The sequence below is a fragment of the Hyposmocoma kahamanoa genome, unplaced genomic scaffold (assembly GCF_003589595.1).
Source record: "Hyposmocoma kahamanoa isolate Upper Pololo Valley unplaced genomic scaffold, ASM358959v1 62, whole genome shotgun sequence".
Taxonomy (NCBI): domain Eukaryota; kingdom Metazoa; phylum Arthropoda; class Insecta; order Lepidoptera; family Cosmopterigidae; genus Hyposmocoma; species Hyposmocoma kahamanoa.
Window position 1 is genome coordinate 21,926,905 of NW_020653850.1, and position 17,631 is coordinate 21,944,535.

Sequence of the window (17,631 nt, forward strand, 5' to 3'; positions counted from 1 at the left end):
GCGTAACATACATACGAAAAAAATCACAGTCGAATTGAGAACCTCCTTTTTTGAAACCGGTTAACAAGCTTGGTAACACAAATTACAAACATAGTTCTGTAGCAGTGCTTTACTTGCGAAAGAGTTCTTCCACCAGACAGTTATGTGGGCATTGCTGCATGCCGGTTTTGAAAGGTAAGACGATTGACACACTGAAACTAGGCAGGTGTGAAAAATACCTATTCGTATGTAAACGCGTTTATTCCCATTTCTAAATGTTAGTTTAAAAGGTATAGTATGGTGTCCGCAATCTTTTAGTAGCAGTAGAGTTACTTGTGAAAGAGTTCTTGTCTATTTCTGCTGCCAAGCAGTAATGTGAGCATTACTGCGTTCCGGTTTTAAAGAATAAGGGTGCTGGTGAAATTACTGGCACATGGAACTTGTCGACTTACGTTTCAGGTTGTCGGACGTAGCAGTGCTTCTCAGATCGTTTAACGAAGGTAAACAACTCTTTTATGGGGAACTGTATACGTTTTTACAATAAGATTCCGGAACATATATTAAGTTTATCATTTGCTAAGTTTAAAAACTACGTTAAAAATATTTTGATTGAAAAATCATATTACAAAATTGAAGACTATGTGTTAGATAAAGACGTATGGAAAGACGACATGGCTCCAGAATCCACACAAATTTGATTCAAAGTGTATTCCATAGCATTTAATTTTATTTGAAAAGAGCAATCCCTAGAGTTTCTTGCTCGTTCTTCTCAGGGAGGTCAGCGTAGTGAACGAGCAGTAGCTTAAATGTGACGTTTTCAAGTGTAAATTTATTTTACCTATGGAATAAATAATCTTTGACTTTGTCTTTGATCTTTGTGATTTATACCTGTGAATGGCACTGCAACAGGCGTGTCGCTTTCCACCAGGTCCACGACTTCTTCATCCTGTCACATATCCTGTATTATAATAAAAAATAGTGGGTTTGTTGAATATTTAGGGGAGCGACCTCGCCACTCTGAGTACAGTGTTCTGTACAAACACAATATAATTTTATCAAATATTATGTACACATTCATTATAGTTATACGGGATTATTTTTAAAATACTAACAACCTAGCAGGACTATATTACTAACATTATAAACTACAACATTTCACAACATTCGTATAAAGATATTTAAATAGATTATTCTAAACGGTAATGACTCTGCGGTAGCAAAAGAAAGCACTCACCGTCAAAATCAAATTTTCAAAAAAAAAAAAAACAAAAGCCATAAGAAGATGTATCGATTCTTAAATTCAAGTCGCGCAATAATATTTACGTGGTACGAGAACACACGGCAAATTTTAGTCATTTAAAAAAAAACATTGATCTCTTTTTGATGATATTTAAGTGTTTCGAACTTTTCGAATGAATTTCATCACCTTCGTCAACTCGTTAAACGCCTTGCTTCTGAAGACGGCTCTATTTTTGAAAAAATGTAACATAATTATTGTGTAAAAATAAAACGCCTGAGTTTACTTACAAAACTGTTAAAAGAAAGATGCTAATTACAACAAAATTTACAATCCCCATTACATTATTTACAACTTACAGTATTCTATCTTTTGACGTATCAACACGTCGTATAAGAGAATCCTTGCACGCAATGCGCGGGCGCAGGCCGAGTAATTCAAAAGCTGCTACATACGTGCATTGCTTCATTAATATTAATAATATTTACTAGTTTTATGATGCGAACTCGTTTGCGTAGCATTCTTAATAAAATTTCAAGATATCTTTTTTTATATTGAGTTCTTTAAGCGTAAAATGGAACGGGATGATAGTAACGGTTGTTGCCGACGGTTGTGACCGTCTAGGGTAGTTTTTTGTTTTGAAAATTAGGTACAAATCGTACCCGTGATATGAACTGGTTTTATCACATGAAAGTTATAAAAGTAATACGAATTACATGAAGCAAATTATGTATATGAGAAATTTTATAACTCAGAATCTATACTACCTCGATTGGCTTTGATGGATTCGGCATAACATTGAAAGTGTTGAATCAACTTTGGAAAAAAGATGTAGTAAAATTGAGGGACTGCTATCCGGTATGAAAATTTTCACGATAGAAAAAAAAAACAAATTTACCTCAAAATTTACAAGCAAATCGCTGTATTCATTAGGTAATTTATACCGATTTTTTTTTAAATATCAACCGAACTAAATAGAAGACGTATACTATACGATAAATATTTTTCAAAAGGCTTTAGTTTCGTTTGTAAAAAAAATACATTACCTAACTGTGACCTTAATACATCAGCGGTGTGAAATAAGTTTTATATATACATACATAAGCTTACGCCCTTGTCCTTATTATATTCTTATTTTATCTCATAATAAATTACTTATTTTAATATAAAAAACTATATAAACATTAAATAATTCGACTAGTTAACAAATGGACAAACCTACTCATGCATATTTTAAATTCTAATTAAGGTTTGAAAAGGATTAATCCGCAGCAATTTAACGACATTTTTTAATACGCAGGCGTGGCTGCTTAGCTGCGTACGCGCAGCTACATGTGTTAACTGCACTTAGGGATCATTTGATAGCAATTTAAATATTTCTGCATAATGCCTCTACATAAGTGAGGTGAGGGAATCCTTGGTAGATGTATGAAAATCTGTTTGTTTGTTGATTTGATTATGTAACAAAATCGATTCTATAAATTTTAGTTGTAGAGCCCCTTGTGAAAGAGTTCATCCAGGGAAGTACTGCCTTCTGACTCATATCTGCCGCCAAGTAGTAATCTGATTTAGAATGGTGTGGGTACTGGTAAAATTACAGGCACATAGGACTTGTCACCTTATGTCTCAGGGTGACGGGCGCAGTGGCAGTGCCCACAAGATCTTTGAGATTTAAAGCTCTGAGTGGCACTATGGATAGGCATGTAGTTTAAATTATTTGCTCACACCTTTTGTCATAGGCCCAAAACGAGAATCTTTGAAACAATTTACTAAAAAGAAACTTACTAACAAAGTCAATATTAACTAGTCTATATTTCGTGTAATAATTATGAAGTATATTATATTTGAGCCAATAATAAAAACAAATCGCAAAGGCTTTTGCAACCAATTAATTGAATTTTGCCATTTTGATGTCACTGTGTCGTCGTTATTTAAGAATTTATGTTATAATTATTAATACAAAGATCGAACACTCAGAAAAAATTCCTTCGATCTGGTCGGATTCGAACCGACGTCTTCTAGCTTACCGTGCCAGATGCTATACCAACTAAGCAACGGAATGAACCAGCGGACCTCACGAATATTTCTATGTGCTTGCGTCGTGTCTTTGTATTTGGTTTTTCAACGACTTTTTAGTCGTAGCGCCATCTATGAGAAATCTATGAAAGATTACCCAGTTAGTACCTTTACAGCTACCAGTCCTGGCGAGAGATGTCGCTATTCGTTTCATTTTAAATTTTTATTGAATTGATATTCAATTATTTTTTGTGAAAGTACTCCACTAGTTTGTTATAATTATTAACACAAAGATCGAACACTCAAAAATAATTCCTTCGATCCGGCCGGATTCGAACCGATGTCTTCTAGCTTACCGTGCCAGACGCTATACCAACTAAGCTCACTAACCTTACTAAAATTAACTTACCAACTAACTTATGTTAGTTGAAGTAAAAGCATTACCACAAAGCTTAGTGTAGAAGGAATGTGTTAAGCTACCAATAGTATTGCGCCATTTTTACTTCGTCATTGACCCTACCTTCGTTGTAATTTAACGATTTATACCGATTAAAATGTAGAGCTTATTCTTACAAAGCAAAGTGAAGAAGAATTGTGTTAAGCAACCAATAAGTATTGCGTGATTTTGACGTCCTCGATGAACCTTCGTCGTTATTTAACGACTAATACCAGTTAAGCGAAATGGAGAAGAACTGTGTTAAACAACCAATAGTATTGCCCCTTTTTCACGTTACATTATTTTATCGAGTTTAATATTAAAATTAAAATATTCCTAGAACGAACCCGCAAGAATGAACTAGTATTCTTTAAAACTGTTATTTAACTAACAGGTGCAAAAAATACAATTTTGTAATAACGCGAGTCTAGTATTTTCGTATTTTGTTATTTAGATTATTGAAAATTAGTAGTAATTTTAAATTGTTTATTAATTTATTAATTTTTTTAAATTCCCCGCACATTAAGTATGGTATTAAGGTTTATTAAAAGTGCATCTGATAAAATGGTGATCGATTATTGGTGTTATTTTTCATCGCCTTCCTTCTGGATGTCGTAAATTTTATTTCACGTTATCTATGTTAATAAATAGGTCTGTTATGTTTTCTTGAATGCAGCTTTAAATACTTACTCATTCTTGTTACGACGTTTTTTTTAATATTAGTTATGGTTGTTAAAGATTTTTGAATTTACCTTTGCGATGATAATAATTATTTCAAGTATGTTTGTTCGCTGCTAGGTATTAAAATTAAAAAAAAAACATTTAATACGTTCCAGTCAACCGTGACCATGGGACCTGTAAAGGGCCCAAAACGTCGGTTTGTTTGAAAAAACAAATATACGCGATTTAATTCCGGAAAAATAGTTTCGTTTCCTATACGTTCCATTTTTTTACATTTTTTTATTGAAAATTTCAAAATGGCCACCGTAACGATATAACGATTTCGCGCGCAAAAGTGTCGGAAAATTTAACTATGGGGAAAGGAAATTACAATTTAAGATCTGGCCATATCGTCGATTGGACGCCTTAGCCTGTTTATTTGTTCAGTGAAAAATTTGCACTACAATTTTTGTATTGTTTGAAAATGTTCCATTTCTGTTCTTTTTTTAAATATTCGAAAAGGTTCTTAATTTATTTCGGTTTTTTTTTCTACGTTTGCGGTTTTTATTAATTTGGAATATTGTATTTATTTCTTTTGTTTAATTTTAAGAAACTTATTTGTTTTATGTAAATGTAACAATATTTTATATATTTTCAGGTGAGATTCGTTTTCCGATAGCCACGGTCATCGTAAGAGGTCGGTAGCATGAGTGTCGTGTTTATTTATTTATAAAGATAAAAGTTCCGAACAGTAAACAAAATGTCTGATGGTTTTTCTTTAAAATAAGCAAAATAGATTAGTATTTAATAGTTTCATTGTTATATTGGTGTTTTCATGTGTGTGCATTTCTGTGTGTACGTATTTTTGCACCTTGTAAATAAAACCTTTTTATTGAATGTACAGACGGCAGCACACCCAGCTACACATTGACGGATTTTGGTCCGTTGCAATGGAGGCGATATTCGGACAAAACTGTATAGCTTGATGTGCCTTGATGTAACTTTAAAATACTACATACTTTCAAACTTAGAATAATAACGCATAGAAACCTAGTCCTCACACGCTAAGTGAGGCAAATTGAAGCGCCCCCAATGGGCCTACACGAGCGGGCGGGCCGTCAGTGCTTAAGGTCAACTTGCACCGCGAACAGCTCCAGAATTTTAGCTAAAAATGACGAAATGTGCGGTAAATGAGTGTAAAAATACGTCAGACAAACATAAAATAGATACTAACATCACATTCCACAAGGAAGTACTTCAACTTGTATTTTTATATAAATATTCACTAAAACCGAAAATGAACCTACTACTAAAACTAGCCTACATGAATTTGATTTTTGCCTCATTTGTGACAGTTCGTTTGATATGAAACTATCATTCTATGCGTTATTATTCTAAGCTTTAAAATAATTGTTTCGTTTTCGATAGTAATATTTCGCACCCTTGATATAATATTGTCACATCTGCAAAATGACAACTTTTCAGGAGAGAGGCTTAAAAATTGTACGAACGATGTTAGTCGATGACTTTTTTGTGCTTAAATAGAGTGACAAAATTTCTTAATAATTTACAATATTTCATGTAGTTGGTATTATATATTTACTTTGTTCTTGGTGCGTTTGAAAAATACGCCATTTCTAAAAGAAAGTAAATAATTAAAATTTTTTTCTTGGTTACATATGCCATGAACCATCCTCAGTTGACATAATTTTACACAATCGCCCACGTGTCGTGGACACGACACCGTGTGGCTTTCTACCGTGTTGTATGATTTACTGTCGTGATCCTAAATTGTTAGGGGAAAGTACACTTTAACTTGTCATTTGTTGCGAATATTTTGTTAAAAAATCATTTGAGCCTCCTGTGAAGCTTTGCTTAAATTATTTTTGTAGCTTTTATTGTCAGCGGTATAAGATCCATTTTTATTACTATAATAATCAAAACATTATACGACTAGAGTTAGCCATCGAAATTTATGACACCAAGTGACGGGACGAAGGCTTGCGCCTGTTGGTAAGCGACACGCCTGTCCATAACAGTTGCAGGGCCACTAAGAACTTTTAATCGAAAACACTAAGAGGCACTGCCAGTGCGCCTGTCACCCTGAGACATAAGTTGACAAGTCCCATGTCAAATGCCCACATTACTACTTGGCAGTAGAAATATGGTAAGATCGCAGTACTTCCGTGGACGAACTCTTTCACAAGGTACGCTACTAAAAGAGAATTAAGAAAAAATATTTCAGAATTATTAACAATACTAAATGTCAGTGCCACTCAAAACTTTAAATCGCAAAGATCTCAAGGCCATTGCCACTGCGCCTGTCACCCTGAGACATAAATTGACAAGTCCCCTGTGTCTGTAATTTCACCTGCTTGGCGGCAGATATATAAGGAACTCTACTTCTACTAAAAATATTTATAGTTTTTCTTGTCAGTAGCATAAGCTCCATTTTTGTAACTGTCAAAATGTTAAATTGCCTCTGTGGCCGAACGGTTACCATGACTGCCACGCAGAGGTCCCAGGTCAGATTCCCGGGCTGGGAGAAATATTTGTACGGCCTATATATACTTGTCTCATCACTCGCGACATAGAGTTTCCTAGTGCGGGGTTAAATTGAGTATGTGCATTTTACCTTTGATGTAAGTAATTAATAGCTTTCTAGTTGCCAGAGGCTTCAACGAAGTATGTTTCATTGTGTACTGTAGAACAATGGCGTTGAATTGAGCAAACTAAAGCAAATTTATGTTCAATGTATTTCTTTTGTTCACAATAAGAAAAGAACTTAAAATTTCATTTAAACTTAGATCTTATTAGAAATAGTCGACGGCCATAGACAGCTCTATTAAACTTATACTCGGTGTGCTTATATCGCGACTATATTTACACGCAGCCTGTATAATTAGGTAACGAAAAGTAACACATAGATTAAAACAAAAATATATGACATCTGATATGTTATACTTCTGTAACAAAGGCCTAGTTATTTAGTACAGACTTCAGTCTCTCGCTTAAGAATCGATGCAACCGCAAATGGCTTTGGTTGATTTCGCATAACAGTGAAAGTATAGAATCAATCACTATGGAAAAAAATTACAGCAAAATTGGGGATATACACTGAATAGTATTTGGTGTGAAAACACGATTCGTAATAATTTTTACTATAGAAAAAAAAAAACAAACTTAACTCGAAATTTTATATTTAGAACTCTTTCATAAGGAGCTTTACTGTTACAATTGCGTCAGTTTGTTGCTGAGGGTGCGAAAATGTGTTTTGAAAATTTAAAGCCATTAGACTAATATTTTCTGTCCTTTTTTTATTGATAAAAAAAGAGACCATTGCAGTGAGGCCACATTGAATCAGGTTCTAAAATACTATTGCATTTTTTCATTTCACCCAGTATATAATGAAAATAAAATGATATTTTTATGATTTTTACTAAGAAATTATTTGATTTTTAGTTCGGGACTTAATCATGTAATCATATTTTAATTACCTCGACGTTTCGGACGTATTGCAACGTCCATGGTCTCTAAGGGACTGAAGAGGCAGGTGTTAACATCTTCTAGCGAGTTTTTCTAATTACCCTCACTTGGTCTTTATTATTAATTTGTATACTAGGGATGTCACTAGACCGACATACAACACGTCGTTTACACGACGATGAAAGCTTAAAACCGTTATCCCGGATGAAATTACAGTGTTTTTCAAGTTCAATGATAAATATAATTTTTATACATGAATAAGTCCCGAACTAAAAATCAAATAATGTGTGAAAATCTTGAAAGTTTCAATCAAAGTTAAAAAAAACTTTAAGTTCAGTGACTGTTATAATTTTTTTTAAACGCCAGCCTGCTTATGACTGACTAGCTGACGGGTACCGACTGACAAACGGAGGTATTTTAACAGGATATGTTACTTGTTGCGAACATGTTGCTGGTCAAGTTTAAGAAAGAAGGCTCAATCTTAACTCTGTGTTTTTTCGTTTCAATTACTCTTTATCTCCCCACGTTATCACACAAAACACATCTCTGTGCCAATAAAAAAAAGACAGTTCGCTTAAAAAACGATATGATCGTAAACTGGCGTCTTAATTGCACTTCTGCTCCGATTCTGTCACCCGCTTATGCGGAATAAAAGCCTACGTGTCTGTCCAAGCCGGCTTGATTGTAAATATATTATAATTTTCACTTTTTTAATATTGATCGAGTTTCATTCAACTTGTACACCTGACAGGAATAACAATATAAGGTGTAGTTTATTTTAAATGCGAAATAATATATTTTTATTAAAAAATACTGACTTTTTTAGCTGCTGTTAAGGAGTTCCAGTCACCTATCTGCCAATTCCATTACCATAATATTTTACTTTGATGGGAATTACATCTAGTGTCAAGTTTCATTGGAATCGATTAACGGAAAGCGGGTGAAGTTCAATAAACTGGGTCTATCTCCTAATTTTCGGGTTATTCCGTTCTGATCCCCAAAATTCATCCACCGCCAATTTTAAATTAGTTTAGTAGCTGTAGAGCTCCTTGTGAAAGAGTTCGTCCTGGTAAGTACTGCCACCTTACATATTTCTGCCGCCAAAAAAAAACCGAAAAACAGTAATGCTAACATTATGTCCTTACTGTTTTCCGGTTTTGAAGGGTAAGGGTGCTGGTGAAATTACAGGCACATAGGACTTGTCAGCTTATGTCTCAGGGTGACTAGCGTAGTGACAGTGCCCTTCAGAACTTTGCAATTTAAAACTTTGAGTGGCACTGCAACTGTTATGAACAGGCGTGTAGCTTACCAACAGGCGCACGACTTGTTCGTCCCGTCACTTGATATTAAAAAAAAATTGCTACTGATCCCTTCTAAATTTTTAGCAACGAATCCCCTCATTGTACTTGTAAAGTAAGTACAGTTAAGAGAAAAAGAAGTTTTGAAATCAAATATTCATTTATTGAGTAATTGTGATCAAATGTCACAGACAATAATTTTTTTTTGCAAATGGACATATTGCAAATCACAAGTAACTTAAGTTACATAAAAAAAATTCTATACCTTCTTCAAATTTGAGAGTATTCATATATAATGGTACGAATTTACTTAACCATAGAACCATCGGTTAGCGAGTGAAAAGCTGCAGATTTACATATACTAAAACATAAATAAAACAAAACTTTTTGAATCGGTGCACCAAGCTGATGACTATCACGTGACATCATGACCTCATATACGTCTTTTTAAATTAATTAATAACAAAGTTAAATGCACTTTTCATAGAAAAAAAATTGCAAACAGGGTAAACAAAAACCAACGCAAGTGTCGTGACCCACATACGTATCTAGTAATTACAAGACTTATGGGGCTATTAACCACTTAAGATACTAGGTGTGATTTAATTGTGCTACACACCGCATAATAATAATTACAAGGGAAAGTGTTGTAGGAATATGTGACTTATTCCATAATTCACACCTTGTATATTTTCACGATAGAAAAACACAAACTTACCTCGAAATTTTACAAAAAACCGCTGTGTTCAATATGTACTTTACGTATACCAATGGTTTTTTTATATCAACTGGATTAAATAGAGCACGTATAGTATACGATATACATTTTTCAAATGGTTTTAGTTTAGTTTGTAAAAAAAAATAATTCTGAAATAAAGCCAGTGTTCCTGCCTCTCGACCCAAGCAAAATGAACCTGTGCTGTGCTGTGTGCTGAGGCAGCATCGACACTTAAGATCCAACCATTTGGGAGCTAGGATGCGATAGATAGATACATGGATACACAGACCTAGGCTTCAAATTCATAACTCCCCCTTTTTCGTCGGGGGTTAAAAAATCCAAGCAAATTGTCCACAACGTTCATAGCTAACCAAAATCAGTTACTTAAAAGAAAACTGTCACCGTATGTCAAAAAAATTATTTCTTATTATTCTTATAATTATTTTAGACGGGACGGGACGGCAAGGGATTTTTAAGAGGGAGCATGCCAAAAAAGTTTTGACGTAGGCTCCGCCCAAATTTGTGAAACAAATATATGCCTGAAGTTCGCGTGACATGCGACAGGAGATGTTGAATTTTGCGCATTAAAAGTACCAAATTCGTTTTAGCGGAATAACTCTAAAACTAAAGGGATTAAAAAAAATCCGTAGTGACAGTTCTCGATCATGCATAAATATAATTAATTATCTAATTTTTGTCCTAATAACCTGTAGCATTTCGAGGATGAATCGAAAAAATGTGAAAATTAGAGGTCATTTCGTGATTTTTATCTATCGAGGAAACTTTATTGTTTTATGTTTCTGATTAGTGTCTATGCTTGAATATATCGTGTAGTTACTCATACAATATTTTATTTTTCACTTTAAAGTTATACCCCTCTAAAATCAAATCGAAGATTAGGAATTTTTCCTCTGCTCCCTCTTAAGTAACGAATAGCAATATACCTTAAGATTATGCTATTATAGTTGCAATTTCTATGATAATGATCGTTAGCTGCAAAATAAAGCTGCTTATAAAATGTGACAGGCACTGCCATTGCGCCCGTCACCCTGAGACATAAATTGAAAAGTCCCATGTGCTTGTAATTCTAATAGCACCCTTAACCCTTCAAAACCGGAACGCTGTAATGCTCGCGTTAGCAGAAATAGGTGAGGTGGCAGTACTTCCCTGGATTAACTCTTTCACAATGAGCTCTACTGCTATTAAAATGATGCCGAGCGACTATCGGTCTCCGGAATATCTCAGCAGTGTTGAGAATGCTTCGGCATCCTTCGGGATGCTTCGTAAGGCCGAGTGCGACTATGCGTATGCGGGACGTCGGGAGGCACGCACGACGGTCTGAAGAGAGACTAGACGCGAGTATGATGTTGCGAAGGAATGCCGAAGCATGCTTTAGCATCCGCGTCTTACCTAGGGATACCGCTGCATAATTGCCATCAGATCTCCTGGCGAGCCATTCCGTTAGTGGGCCGGCCTTAAGTGTTGGTCAAGTAACTCTTGTAGCAGGTATTTATTTTGCATTATCGTATGAATATCGTTTGACAGGATTTTTATTGAATTTCTTTGGCTCAGCCGCGGTACCCCAATACAATAACTTGTCCGCTCGTGACTTACAGCAATAACAGTCTTATTACAGCGGAAGTGATGTACGAGCCATTTGGTAACTAATTTGTGTTATCATCGATGTATTACATGGAAATAATCGTATTGCTTTTAAATGTAGAGCGGAACGGTGACTTGTTTTTGTTCAACTAATACCTGTTACCACGTATGCGAACAACCACTGTTATTTAATGTTTTTGATTATTTGAGTATTCAAGCTATCAAATGTTAATGTTGCGTTAGCAGCGTGTGATGTTTGCCCACCATTTTGATTGTACAATGTTATAGTTTTCGGTAAATATCACTACTGGTCAAATAGTGTTTTGTGCATTTTCTCAAATTTCGTATTATAATTTTTGTAGTTTAATATTTTAATTATCTATCAATATTTCGAAATTAAAACATAGTTTTAGGTTTTCTTTTGTAACTAACACCATTCTCTTATGGGCTATGGCCTGAAATAAATGATTTTATTATGAACGTACTAATTTATTGAAATTTACTGCGCTAAAGTTAAAATAATACGATTCTACGTTTATCGTTGATGTCTTTTGTATGAAAGAATGATAAACGTGTACCGAAGAGCGACGAGCGTTCACTGTTACGTGACTGTTTTGTAAATGTTATCGATACCTGTTACGTAACTTCCCATCTCTACCTCGATATCTTCTGAAGGCTTTATTATTGTGTACAATTTTTATTTTTTTTTAATTAGCGTCAATTTAAAGACTTTTATGAAATGTATTATTTTGTCCATTTAACTGTCGATTTCTCGTATGAAACGTTATCTTGAAATCAGTAATTAATTTTATCGTTTTCTTTAATTATGGACGTTAACCTCGTCTCTTGCGGATTATACGTGTTAAAGAAGATTATATTGCGGATTTTAGTACTTTTTTTCTGTGATTTTTAGAAATGTGTTGACTAGTTAACGCGCTTTATGCGAAAGTACTTTGATTTTCTTTTAGATATTGATTTATTGCGTTTTTTATATCTGAAATCTATTAGTTTACCAACTTATTCAAATGGACATGAGACTACACAATACTTAGCGCGGCTTGGAAGCTTTACTCCCTTAACATATAGACAGTATTTTAGCAGTGTTGTTTTTGGGCACCAGGAGTTCACCAGAAAGTGATGAATGGACAATATTGGAGCACCACTTACATTACACATCGTATAATATTTAAACATGCACTCAGATCAGCGTTCCTACCTCACTTATACATTTTTTTTATGATACCAAGTGATGGGACGAACGAGCCGTACGCCTGGTGTTAAGCGACACACCTGTCTATAGTCTACCTTTCAAAACAGGTACGCAGTAATGTTCACATTACTGCTTGGTGGCAGAAGTAGGTACGGTGGCAGTACTTCTCTGAAAAAACTTTCACAGTGAGCTAACTGCTGCTGAAAATCATCATCTTTTGGAGCAGTAGAGCTCCTTGTGAAAGAATTTGTCCAAGGTAGTAGTGACCTTACCCATTTCTGTCGGTTTTGAAGGGTAAGGGTGGTGGTGAAATTACAGTCACATGTGACTTGTCAACTTATGTCTCAGGGTCACGGGCGCAGTGGTAGTGCTCCTCAGATCTTTGCAATTTAAAGCTCTGAGTGGCACTGTACCTGTTACGGGCAGGAGTGTAGCTGACTGTCAGGCGCACGACTTGTTTGTCCCGTCACTTGATGTTATAAAAAAATAAAATCTTGCCATCGCAGCTATGTGAGTGCGAAGTCATTTCTGACGACACGGGCCACTCCAGATATAGTCGCTCCTGAAAAAATTTGGAACCAGGTTGTGGGGCTTGTTTTCATTTGTTTTAGTAGTTAATACAGGATCTTCGGCGTCGATGCACTTTTCAATATCTACAAAAGATACGTCGCAGATAAAATTTGCTGATGTATCCATAATTTTGATCCACGTAAGCTATCTTCCAGATGTATTTTTACCAAATATTGTTAGTGAATAAATAATTTTTGTTTACAGCTTGTTTTATTTCCTGTCCTGCTAAACTAACTTCAATCGAGTAGAATATTTGAAATAAATTTGCATAATAAACTAACTCATTTATACGATATTTGTAGTATTTTAATAACAAATATATTGTCATCAAAGTAATTTGAACTCAGTATCGCAATTATGTTTAAAAATGTTTGATAATTTATACACGGTGTCTGTTATTTAATTGATGATGAATTAAAATAATTTTCTTCAATTATATAAAGGAGCTTATTTTTAATATCGGATGTAACAATTTTTGAACTTTATAACTTTCAAAAACAATTAAATTAATTAAGTGATGAGAAAATTTTTCGAAAAGTCGCGACTTTACGACACCAATATAGTTGTCTCATTTTGAATATAGATAACATTCTTGACTATCGGCGTTGACGTTATAGACATCCTGTTTAAGTAAATTGAACTTTAAACCGAACGGCATTACAGGATATTTTTAATGGTTAATTGGAAAGTTAAATGACTATCACTAATATCAGGTTTCTTACCACGGTATGACTTGTTTTTATTTTCCCGATATTTAGGAACGGTTGCACGCTCCATGGTCACGAGTTGACTGTCAACCCTTGACCATGAAGCGTGCAACCGCAAGTGATAATCATTTAGTGAATAACCCCGAAAGTCTTAAAATCTATATAATTGGAAAGTTTTTTAATGTAAAATAGTTGAGACGATAAGGCCATCGTTGTGGTACGTGTTTGTCTTAAAAAAATACATATTCCCCTTTTAACTTTGAATATGAAAAAATATGAAAATAGTGGATTCGATTCCTTTTGCGTACGCATTGTTTATTTATAGTTAATTTTAGATATTTAATTTTAGATTTTCTGGTTTTTTCAACGAGATGGAATCAAAATTTAACTTTTCACAAAAATCACATACGAGTTCAACTTACTTCGATATATTAATACTTTTAAAACAGACTAAATAAATTGACAAAATACACATTAATGAAAAAAATTATACTTTTACCTATTTTCATTTATAATTAATATAAAGCCTTAACTTTGGATGGATCGCAAATATAACGCTTTATGAAGCTTGTGTTACACGCATGGTTTATTCTCTACAGGAGGAGAACGCTGGTGGCGAAGGAGAAGAGAAAGCCAAGGTATGTTCCGATGAAGAAACTGGAGAAATTAGTGAAGAATGATTTAAATATTGTTTGTGTTTTTTTTGCAAAAATAGTAATTTATTTTCACAGTGTATACATGTTTCAATCCGGACTTCATTCCTATTTGTTTAGGTATTTACAAACTTTTATACAATATATTTCATACAGTTTCATTCACGATTCAGTAATAAAGTTATGATTCGTATCAGTATATGGGATGTTAACAAATTCAAGTGCGTATAATTTTTGAGTCGTTGTTTTGTACCAGAATTTAAAATATGAATGTAATAATTTTCTATGCCATTTTTATTTATTTATGCCGTATAATTATCGAATTCGTAATTCAATTGAAACGTATTCAACCAGTTAAAAAGAAATATTGACCGTGACAATGGCATTTTATTCTTTTTCATTTTAATGGTGAAGTGGCCAGTAATTAGTAAAATCACTAGGGTTCATTATGAGAGTTGGCTTTTAGTGCAAGGATCCTGGAGTTGCAGTGACGTTATAATAAGTACGTGGTTCGCAGTCGACTGGAGTCGCAACGTTATAGTCTGGGATCACTTTGAAGTAAAATATGTAACTATTCTGGAACGAAGCCAGCGTAAATTTGCACGTTACAATTATAAACGTCTCTATAGTTATTACCCGTTCTTGTGTCCGTTTCTCTTTGTTACTTACTACTTACATGTATTGTAGAGGATACACATGTACCTAGAAGAAAGGAGACACAGCTGTCACATTATGTCCGGTTACTAACGAACCAGGTTTATAACCCGGAGGCGCTGACGCGCTTAGGCCTGGTTCGTGAGGCGTCGCGTATACAGTGCAATTTCCACTATATAATTTTATTTTCTTATCTATTTTTTCTTAATTTTATTTATTTTTTAATTTGATCAGTTTGACTTGTAAGCACTTTGGTACTGTAAATAATGTAAGCTTTCAGGTGTTTTCAATAAATTGAATAAAAAAGGTTCCAAAAGGTGGCATTGAAGAATTTTAATCACAAATAATGCTACGTAAATATAACCTAAAAATCACTAAATTAACGGCAGGTTAGGTCCTAACTGGCTTATGAAGTGACACATGACTATAACTTCTGTTAAAGATTTTATTTGATAGTTGTCTGCTATCTGTTCAGAAATGAAGTTCCTACTATCCATCGAATAAGACCTATCCGGTTGGTTAAGTAGGGATTAATAAATTGGTCCTAAGTTATATTGTTACTAAAAGGTTGTGTTTAGTAACTATCCTATAACAATTAATTTATCATAAAACGTGGACATTTCATTGTGATACTCGGGCATCATCTTAATTGGCTCTAAAAGTATACACCCCTAATTCATTAGCACCCTGTATATGCATTTACTATTTAAAAATTTAATGACATTGTAGATGATATTAATACGTAGTTAATTACGAGTATTAGAACAAAGTTTTAAATTTAATTGTAGTCGGTTGTGAATAATGTATTATTATGCTGTTAAAAAGAATTAAATTTGTAATGTTTTTTGTCATAAGTTTTTAATTTTTTCTATTATTAAAAAAAAATTATTCAAAAAAAGAATATTTTAAACTCCAGCCAGTGCCACATGTTTGTGTCATTTGCAGTGGAAATTCTAGGTCCTCTGGGGGCAACAAGCAAGTCTTCTCACTGAGGTGATTTTTCATTTGGTTCCTCCTTCGGTCGACGAAAGTCCGGTCCGGTACACTCCATCCTTATGCTCTTGGTTTAAGGAGCCACCACACATCGATATGGAATTGCATAAAGCCGGTCAGAATAAGCTTTATAATCATGCAATAAATGCGAAAAGAGGTTGCGTTTCATGAGGGAGCAAATCATCTCGTCAAAATATTTCACCACGTGATATTGAATATGATGTGATATTCAATTATTAGCATAGCAATACAAAGGGGAGAACACTGCCAGCATCTTGCCGCAGGGACCCAATTTTACTCATATAATTTAAAAATTCTAGTTTTACTTTCTAGTATTTAAGCTTTTATTATCTTATTTACTTTACCTGTATATTATCAAAATAAAAATTATTTTTTTGTGAAATTACTCTACGAGTTTGTTATAATTATTAAACAAAGATCGAACACTTAGAAAAAAATAATTTCGATCCGGTTGTATTCGAACCAACTTCTCCCAGCAAATCGTGTCAGACGCTATGCCAGATGCCAACTAAACCACGAAAGGAACTAACGGACCTCACGAATTTTCCCATGTGTTTGTTACAGATCTCTGTTTTGGCTTTCATCTGTGAGCAACCTATGAAAGCATGCTGTGTAATTATTCCACTAGTTTCTTATAATTGGTTATGACCTTTTTCTTTCTTTACACCACTCATTCGCACGTAGGGCCTTGCTTCTTTATTTATTCCCAATGGGTATGGCAAATTTTAAACCGGCCCTGATCAATCTCATGAACTTTTGTCGTCCATAGCGCAGGTAAAGACAGTCGGGTTCACCGGTGTATCATGGTGGTATAAGGTGGAAATGACTGAATCGTTAATTGGTTTATGTAACAACATTACGCTGTTGATTGTGGATTGTAGATTGTGAATTGTAGATTGTGGATTATAGATTGTGGATTGTAGATGATTGTAGATTGCGGACCCTAGTCGGCCAAAGCAAGGAGAGCATGCACAGGTGGGGTTATAGCTCTGAAAGCGCATTTATTTGTGGTGATCTGCGTGCCTCTACACCTGCACACGCGAGGACCTGTACAACGCCACTGATAATGCTGTGTCAGTCGCTGAGTATTGGTCCTCACAAATATAAACGTCAGAGTCGACACACTAAGAAAAATATTACACTGTTATGTTATGTTACGTACATTACATATTACACTGTTTTATCATTTCTTTGTTTTCACTATGGCGTGCCGTAGTAATGTACGAAGAAGGCGTGACATCTGGTAACTATTACACATATAGTATGAACTATAATTAGATGTCCAAAATGTAAACAAAGGGTATAACCGAGCAAAAAATCATAAAAATACATTTTTAACATTATTTGCCTATTTTTGACAAATTTAGACCAATCAACTTTTGCAATATATA

General features: G+C 34.3%; 1 protein-coding gene across 2 annotated transcripts in view; it reads left to right on the forward strand.

The window, feature by feature from the left end:
• LOC113229651 (serum response factor homolog) overlaps positions 1–17,631 on the forward strand; it is a 491,024-nt gene that overhangs the window by 129,675 nt on the left and 343,718 nt on the right. Inside the window, exon 3 of one of the 2 annotated variants that reach the window (XM_026463320.1) lies at positions 14,519–14,557. The exons of the other annotated variant lie outside the window; for it this stretch is intronic. Coding sequence (XP_026319105.1) covers positions 14,519–14,557 — 39 coding nt within the window. The remainder of the gene's footprint in view (positions 1–14,518; positions 14,558–17,631) is intronic. 2 annotated transcript variants of the gene reach the window in all.